The sequence below is a fragment of the Argentina silus genome (genome assembly GCF_951799395.1).
Source record: "Argentina silus genome assembly, chromosome: 22".
Taxonomy (NCBI): Eukaryota; Metazoa; Chordata; class Actinopteri; order Argentiniformes; family Argentinidae; genus Argentina; species Argentina silus.
The window spans coordinates 10547474-10556882 of NC_139676.1; the positions used below are offsets into that span (position 1 = coordinate 10547474).

Sequence of the window (9409 nt, forward strand, 5' to 3'; positions counted from 1 at the left end):
ACGTAGTCTGGGTGGAGTGATACTGCAGATACAATAGTCTACGTAGTCTGGGTGGAGTGATACTGCAGATACAATAGTCTACGTAGTCTGGGTGGAGTGATACTGCAGATACAATAGTCTATACAGTCTGGGTGGAGTGATACTGCTGATACAATAGTCTATATAAAATCAGCCAAGCTCCTAAATGGTACTAGTTTTTCTGGGTGGAGTGATACTGCACATACAATAGTCTACGTAGTCTGGCCGGAGTGATACTAAAAATAGGGGCTTAGTCAAGCAACCGATACCTCAAATATTGTCAGTGTGATTCAGGGTGATTCAGAGAGTGGATTTGAAGAGGGCAGTGTCCTCAACAGCATGGCAGGCCTAAAGGAAAGTAGAACAACGAGATGTGCCTCAGTACCTCACTGACCTATTATGCCCTACTGACCTGATCCCTCGTCCGCAGCGAAAACAATGTCACTCCATGGACTACACCGACAACCACAACACTGACCTGGATCTACATAAGCCAAATTATTGGGTTACGAGGAAGATATTCTTCAGACCCAATCGTTTGGCTATTGTAAATCTGGGTCGATGTTTTGTCTGTGAAATGACTGGGTTTCAAGGAACAGAAGACTGGGGTGGGTCTGTAACAGATACAGGTAGTACAGTAGGGTGGTGTGGTGTGCTTCTCCTCTGTGTGCCTTATCAGTTTTGGCACTTCCTCCTCCAGTTTTCCACCACACCTGTTCAGCGCCGCTGGACAGCTGCTCCGCAAAACACAGACCATGACGCAAGCACAGACATCAGTGCCGTCACATAAACTCAAAACGCAGGAAAAGTGGAATGCTAACAGATTCCCACTTTCTTGTGTTATCCTCTGGGACATGTGCTCTGTGTGAATCGGTGTTTTCCCAAAATAAAATCAATCAATCACTATCAGTACACTACATTACTGCTAACTATCAATTGCTTGTGAGGCTACACTTCTCCAGCAACAAACCCTCCTTGCTAAGCTAAGCCAAGCTAACTTGGTGCCTTGACTGAGGAAGACAAGAGGGAAAAAAAAAAGAAAAGAAAAAGGAGTATGTAGGCCTATAAATAGACCAAACATCAGAGAGGCCAAGAAGTGAGTCAGGGCCATGAACAGGTGTGGTGTCACCAGGGTGGCTACTAGCTAAGGCCCTAATCCCCTTTGCTGGGCATAAAACACTGATAAACATATGTTCCTTGTCTCACAAGTCACCATGGTACCCACCTGGTAAACAGTAATACACTGCAGTTTGTTTACTTTGTTCATATATAATTTGTCTCTTACCAGACTGCTCATCTTTAGCATGTAAACAAGATCCTAGGTTTAGGTGCATCGTTAGATACACCGGGTGCAGGTAGCTAGAAGACTAATTCATCCTTTTCTTTTAAAGCTTTTAATGCTTTACTTTTTAACTTTCATTTTTTATGAAATGAAACCACTTACCACTGCGATTGTGGTAAGTAAGAGGCGGCGGCATCTGCGGTTCTGCATTTGCAGTACTAGCATTCAGCAGGGAGACCTCTGCTCTGCACTGTGCAGAGATTAAGGGCTACCCACCACACCTGTTTTACAGCATTGCAAAACAGGTTAGCTCGGGAGGGGAGGAGGAGGAGGGGGGCAGAGTTGAGCAATTAGGAGGATAGTACCAGAGATGTTTGGCTTTCAAAACCATAACAAGACAGACAGTTGGGCCTGAACACAAATAAGTAAGCCTGGTATGCTACCGCGCCTCCCCAGCCTGTTGCATCCTGTAAGCATTAAACAGGTCACCTGTCCTCAACTGAGAACCTCTCCGAGACACTTCCACCACAGGGGCTCGTGTGGTCATTGTGAACTTTCGCCACGGTGCCCGGGTAGAAACCACACACAGATCTTCTCATCTAGGTTTGAACAGGCAGGAAGTGGAGGCTGGCTTTAGCTCTCTCTGTGTACCATCACTGTGTACAGTGTGATTAAGGTAAGGTTAAGGTAAGGATTTGGGTGAAGGGTAAGTTGAATTTAGATCAGTGCCTAGGGCCAACTTCACAAACAGTCAGGAACCATTTTGGTTGTGATGCCTCTGTTGTTGCTGTAGACAGACAGGTGTGACTTTCTCTCTCTGCTGCACCTGCTATTCAAGTTAAGCTTCAGTGAATCTGTCACACAGGTGTTAAAGCTCCCTCTCTTTCTCTCCCAGCTCCCTCTCTTTCTCTCCCAGCCCCCTCTCTCTCTCTCCCCCCTCCCTCACTCTCACACATAGAGGCTAGGGCTCTCTCTCTCCCCCCCCCTCCCTCCCTCCCTCCCTCTCACACATAGAGGCTAGGGCTCTCTCTCTCTCTCTCACACCCTCATGTTTCTCTCTGTAATCTGACACATAAAAAGATGAGATTTGTCACTGCTCAGTATGCCTCTGTCTGTTAGCTGGTTGACGTCTGTGGCAGTTCACATATACACATTAATATATATTTTAAAAAATCTAAGTGAATACTATCAAACTGTCACTCAAGGTACTGTTAATCTTGACACTTCCTTGGGTCTGTGGCAAATTAGCTATTCAGTTGACAACCCATGACATCTACTTATACACTTTATTAGGGACACCTGTACACCTTCTCACGGTGGAGGAACACCTGTACACCTTCTCACGGTGGAGGAACACCTGTACACCTTCTCACGGTGGAGGTGGTAGAACACCTGTACACCTTCTCACGGTGGAGGAACACCTGTACACCTTCTCACGGTGGAGGAACACCTGTACACCTTCTCATGGTGGAGGAACACCTGTACACCTTCTCATGGTGGAGGTGGTGTAATGGTGTGGGGAATGTTTTCTTGGCACACTTTGGGCCCGTTAATACCAATCAATCATCGCTTGAATGCCACAGCCTATTTGAGTATTGTTGCTGACCTGTGTATCCCTTCATGCCACAATTTACCCATCTTCTAATGGCTACTTCCAGCATGATAACGCACCATGTCACAAAGCAAAAGTCATCTCAAACTGGTTTCATGAACATGACAATGAGTTCAGTGTTCTTCACTGGCCTTCCCAGTCACCGGATCTGAATCCAATAGAACACCTTTAGGATGTGGTAGAACGGGAGATTCACAGCTTGAAAGTGCACCTGAAAAACAACATCTTGTGGAATCAACGCCACGAGAAAATGAAGCTGTTTTGAGAGCAAAAGGGAGGCCCTACCCAGTATTAGTATAGTGTTCCTAATAAAGGGAGGCCCTACCCAGTATTAGTATAGTGTTCCTAATAAAGGGAGGCCCTACCCAGTATTAGTATAGTGTTCCTAATAAAGGGAGGCCCTACCCAGTATTAGTATAGTGTTCCTAATAAAGGGAGGCCCTACCCAGTATTAGTATAGTGTTCCTAATAAAGGGAGGCCCTACCCAGTATTAGTATAGTGTTCCTAATAAAGGGAGGCCCTACCCAGTATTAGTATAGTGTTCCTAATAAAGGGAGGCCCTACCCAGTATTAGTATAGTGTTCCTAATAAAGGGAGGCCCTACCCAGTATTAGTATAGTGTTCCTAATAAAGGGAGGCCCTACCCAGTATTAGTATAGTGTTCCTAATAAAGGGAGGCCCTACCCAGTATTAGTATAGTGTTCGGTGAGTGTATATGGCCTAATATGCAGCATATGGGTAGAGAGAGTTGCCTAAGGCCAGGTGTAATAGAACACTGTACTTAAACAGTACTGCAGGCCTATGACTCATACTTGACAGATGAGTAATGGTTGGAAATGACTGTGGAGCATTAATATAATAATATGCGCCATTTATCTGACGCTTTTATCCAAAGCGACTTATATTGCAGTGACTGCATACATTTTTCAGTATATATGGTCCCAGCGGGAAATAAACCCACAACCTAAGTGTTGTTAGCGCCATGCTCTACCAACTGCGCCACAGAGGACCACATTAACTACGGTACGTTACTGTATCATACCAAATCACATTAACTGATACTATAGGCCACAATGCCTATATGACCATATTTTAAACAGACACTGTACACCTACATTGTCCCTATTATGACAATCAATAGAAAAATAGGACCATGTCTACACAACAAGTGCAACAGGTTGCTTAACACAACAACATGTTGACTCTTCCTCAGGGGTCAGTTTGTCTAAAGAAAACGGTTGACGTTTCGATGCCTTTTGACTTCTAAATCACCTGCACTCAAGGCAATGCCAGTGTACTGTGGTAAGCCTTGGTTTGAAGGCCTTTATACATTTACATTTCAGTCATTTTGCAGATGCTTTTATCCAGTGGGACTTAAAAAAGGTCCATTAGTCTGCCCAGCACCCACACAGCTGGTTCAATCATCAAACCTTTGATTAGTCCAGTCAGGTGTGTACGTGAATCAACTCTACATCACAGTCATCACAATTAAGACAGAGAAGTGCTAGAGAAAGAGAAAGCAGTCACAGTGTTAGAGAAAGCAGTCACAGTGCTAGAGAAAGCAGTCACAGTGCTAGAGAAAGAGAAAGCAGTCACAGTGTTAGAGAAAGCAGTCACAGTGCTAGAGAAAGCAGTCACAGTGTTAGAGAAAGAGAAAGCAGTCACAGTGCTAGAGAAAGCAGTCACAGTGCTAGAGAAAGCAGTCACAGTGTTAGAGAAAGAGAAAGCAGTCACAGTGTTAGAGAAAGAGAAAGCAGTCACAGTCTAAGAGAAAGCAGTCACAGTGCTAGAGAAAGCAGTCACAGTGCTAGAGAAAGAGGAAGCAGTCACAGTCTAAGAGAAAGCAGTCACAGTGCTAGAGAAAGCAGTCACAGTGCTAGAGAAAGAGAAAGCAGTCACAGTGCTAGAGAAAGCAGTCACAGTGCTAGAGAAAGAGAAAGCAGTCACAGTCTAAGAGAAAGCAGTCACAGTGCTAGAGAAAGCAGTCACAGTGCTAGAGAAAGAGAAAGCAGTCACAGTGCTAGAGAAAGCAGTCACAGTGCTAGAGAAAGAGAAAGCAGTCACAGTGCTAGAGAAAGCAGTCACAGTGCTAGAGAAAGAGAAAGCAGTCACAGTCTAAGAGAAAGCAGTCACAGTGCTAGAGAAAGCAGTCACAGTGCTAGAGAAAGAGAAAGCAGTCACAGTGCTAGAGAAAGCAGTCACAGTGCTAGAGAAAGCAGTCACAGTGCTAGAGAAAGGGAAGACAACAAACACCTTCCTCAAGGTCTCCTGTACACTGTTATTTCTAACGTGGCATTGAGAAAACACTCCAGAGGACAAGTGTGTGTCAGCAATGAGTACTACCACAGCCCCAAGGCTACCTCTGATACAAACACACACTGCTGGATCAAAAAGAGAGGCTCTGGACGGCAACTTGATCCCTTCAAAGATGTTTTATTAACGCGTTTTGGAGCAAGCTCCTTCGTCAAAGCGGTCCAACTGAATTGTAAAAATGTCTGCCCTTTACAACACACTACTGTATAAATACACCACAACTGCTAGGCTACAGGCCAATTAACCAAATCCATGTCAACTGCCTTGACAAACAGCACATGAATACTCAAATATTCTAACAGTACTATGTATACAGTACTGTGATACCCTATAGTGATAACGTCCTTGTAGTTATCTGAGCTGAAAACATCACAATTTGCTATCTGTGAATTGTTATGGTTACAAACTGTCCTCGACCGTACAGTGGTGCAATCTTCACCTTTTCTAGTTGGAACAAGGCTGTGTTTGAGAGGGTGTGTTACAGGAATCGATTCTCTCTCTCTCTCTCTCTCTCTCTCTCTCTCTCTCTCTCTCTCTCTCAGGAATAGATTGGTTCAGATTTACTGGCAGAGTGCTTACCTCGTATCCTCACTGCCATTCAATCCAGTCCACTTTCAGTGTCTGCATTTGGCTACAGTACAGTATGTAGAGGCAAGTCTCACGTGTCCATACTGCTCAAAGCTGGTCTGTTAAGAGAGGAACACACCTGCAGTGACAATATATACATCTCTCTCTCTCTCACACACACACACACACACACACACAGACACAGCATTTGCTTTGGCTGAAGGCATAGCCGAAGTCCTCGTAACTATCTCAAGGTACGTCACTGTTGTCTCTCAAATTGTGCGATTAAGGACAGCTTCATGCCAAAAGCCAATGTTCCAATCAGCAAGTGACAACAGTGACTTCATGACAATGTAAACAGACCCAGAGCCAAACTGAACATTCACCATGTAGCTTGTTACGTAATCCTCACGGACGGTGTACTGTTGTTATTTCACTCAAAGTTGTACTACGCTACTGAGGTGAAAGAGGGACCAGCTCTTTCCATGAGTGAATATGACATGCTTGGTAGATGAAACCTGCATGTGAGATCTAGCCCACATGGTTAGAAACATTTTACTAGAAGTACCAGAATCAGCCTCCGGCCTCCAGTGTATCTGTCTGACTACCTTGGCTAATTAGTTACAGTTATAATCCCCTATAAGTGCATATAGAAAGTTATATACATGTTTATAAGGCTACATAGACTCTATAGAACATATAGAGCAAGGGTTTTTGTTTCCCCAACTGTGTTTTGACAACAGTGAGAGGCAGCTACAGCACTTGTGATTAGCAAGCTCCTGTTATTACCTAATAATAAACTAAGTCGTGCGCACATTACACGCTTTGACAGCTGGGCCTAAAGTAGTTAGTAAACAGTCGAGAAACATACCAATCTCAGCCGTGCCTTGTGGTGCAGCTAAGCCCGCTAATAAAGCCAGACTACTACACTAATCACTGGATAATTGGCTCAAACAACTCTCCCTTTTGCTACCATACATCTTAACGTGATTGACCGGTCACAGTAAAGCCCCCAAATCATTGTTTGGCGGAAGGACAATAACAAAGAACTGAACAACAAATATATCAGAAAAATCCGTCTACGTATGTGAGGTCGTCTCGTCAGCATGTCATCGCGGTGTCAAACTCACAGATATATAAAACGAGGTGTGTTCTGTTTGTTTCAAGACTGGCGAGATCGCTTACCGTGTCCCGAGTTCATTGTCTTCCAAACGAATATATTTAAAAAGTCCGCAAAACGACGACAACGGCTGTTTACGGGTGTACCGACACGACAACGGGGTATTGTGATCAGTTCCAAGTATGTCGTTATCGGAACCTCGTTTCTTGCTGTGCCAGCCTGTTGACAAGCTGACTGTTACTGTACTGTGGACGCTCAGTCACAGCTCCCAGTTCCTGAATGAAAAAACAGTCAAGTCTCACAAGGCCAGAGTAATCGACGTCGATAAGTGGGATCATCATGGATCATTGCGAACGGTCGCGAGTTCGGGGATCGATTTACGGTTTGGGTTTAGGAATGATTAGTTGGCGTATCATTGACAGATCTGAGAATGTACTGTAAATAGGACAAACAAAGTCATGAAGACCTAGTCGCTCCCATTTCACCAAAGGGTGCTGTGAAAATTATTCAGAAGAATTATCATTGGAGAAGACAGCACACTCATGTGATCACTGTTTTCCACATTGTCACTATGCTATTGACATAGACATTAACCGATTATTCTTTGCCAATAAGACACCAAACCAATTCACAGTGGACAGCAAAATTCAATTGAATATTACATCACTCTGAATTGAGAGAGTATAATGATTACCTTTATTTAATGTCATGGAAAATAAACATTATTTCTCTGGTAAACGTGTTTCTTCTCATGGGAAATAGACACGTGGATGTTCTATTTGATCAAACTTGCTGGTGTCTTGATACAGCATTGATTATCATCATAATAATAGACCCTTATCTAATGTAATGCATACACATGAGTATTTATACTCCCCCAGCCCTTGAAAACTGCACGACAGAGCATGTATGCACTATGTAAGTAGAGAGACCAGACAGTTGAACAGTGAAATTACTTTCATTCAAAGTAGACCCCGTCGATTTGAATATCGGCTTTGCATGGCAATGAGAGTGTCACCACCTAGTGTACATAAACCGTAACTGTTCCTCTCTGCATAATGGAAATAAAACAAAGTACACCACAGCAACGACCCACTACAAGCTACATATAGGAATGTAATCTAAAGCCAGTCTATTTAAAATAAGTGATATTACTAATTTAGTGATATTACTGAAATACATACACAGGACTGACGTATGTGTGTGGTGACGTTAGCATGAATACCAGCTCAACTGGGGTTTTTTGCGGTGATGAACTGTCTGTGCCACATCAATTTAGGTCTGTTTCCTGTGTTTTCAAAACCAATCGCCCATTCTATTATGTCAGTATGTATTTTGACAGATCAAATTGAGTGATTAATTGAGTGATTAACTAGATTAATTCATTGTCACACATTCAGGTATCTCAAATTTATAATAAAAACTAATCAAAACGTGTTAATACATATAAAACATTTCATTATTTCTATGAATACACATTTTAAGAACAAACCATTTTCTAAACTCGATTTCCTTTTAAAGCAACAGCACCAACCAATATCAACCAATCAAAAACATCAACAACATTGATTCTCAATTACATGAATTTTGGCAATGTGACCATTTGCCACTCTTATAACGACCTGCTCTCATGTCCATATACTCTACATGTCTATCAGTTACAGACCTGGGTCCTCAAGTATTCAAAATACTTTTCAAATTCTTTGAGCGTTTGGTTGAGTCTGACTGGAATGTCAGACGACCAGGGTTTGCACTTTTGGCCAAGTTATGAATCCAAATACCATATGAACCCAGGTCCGATCAACCACCTATGCAGGTTGGCAGGTGCAGCACATCCTCAGGTGTGACTTCTGTTGCGGAGCGACTTGACAGAGAAGGCCAAGTCCACTGTGTAAGCTAGCATGGTGACGCCGGCCACCACCGTCTCCACGACAACCAACTCGTTGTTGAGGCCCCTCTGTTTGGGATCCTTCCATAGGTGTAACACCCGGCTGACGCATATCACCATGGAGACCATGTAGAGCAGCACGCCCATCAGGCTGAACCCCGCTAGGATACGGTCAAACGGTAAAAGGCAGCGTCCGGCACAATCCCCCAACACCACTATCACAGTCACCAGGGACATGAGGAGACAGAGGGAGTACACTGACGCTGACACCCACAGCTGCCAACCTTGTAGCCTAACGTCTTCTTCCACGGCCGTCGAAGTGCCACGGGTCGCCTCCACCAGCAAGGGGATCATCTGAAGCCCTCCCCAGAACTGGAGCACCTTGAGCAGGCCGGGGACGCTGGCCATGTAGCCTCTCTGGTCCTGCGTCTGGGTCCTGATCAGGTAGGCCTCCGAGGCGTACGCCAGGAACGTCAGACAGGCGGTCACGGCAGCGGCGATGGGACGCGGCCGAACGAGACCGTCTTGACTTTGGTTACCTTGGTGACTGGTGTACCCCATGACCACCCAGGGGAAGAACACTGAGGCACTGAGCGACATGAGCGTGG

General features: G+C 44.3%; 2 protein-coding genes across 2 annotated transcripts in view; both read right to left on the bottom strand.

The window, feature by feature from the left end:
• The window catches only part of tex2 (testis expressed 2), a 39976-nt gene extending 32836 nt beyond the window's left edge, over positions 1-7140 (bottom strand). Inside the window, exons 1-2 of the mRNA XM_083693810.1 lie at positions 6979-7140; positions 5806-5912 (exon numbers count right to left, since the gene is read on the bottom strand). The gene's annotated coding sequence lies outside the window, so the exon portion shown is untranslated. The remainder of the gene's footprint in view (positions 1-5805; positions 5913-6978) is intronic.
• A 412-nt stretch (positions 7141-7552) lies between these two features.
• Positions 7553-9409, bottom strand: part of LOC310821412 (myeloid-associated differentiation marker-like) — a 2590-nt gene continuing 733 nt past the window's right edge. The window contains exon 1 of the mRNA XM_083693441.1: positions 7553-9409. This exon is cut by the window's right edge and continues 733 nt beyond it. Coding sequence (XP_083549567.1) covers positions 8751-9409 — 659 coding nt within the window. The 3' untranslated portion in view covers positions 7553-8750.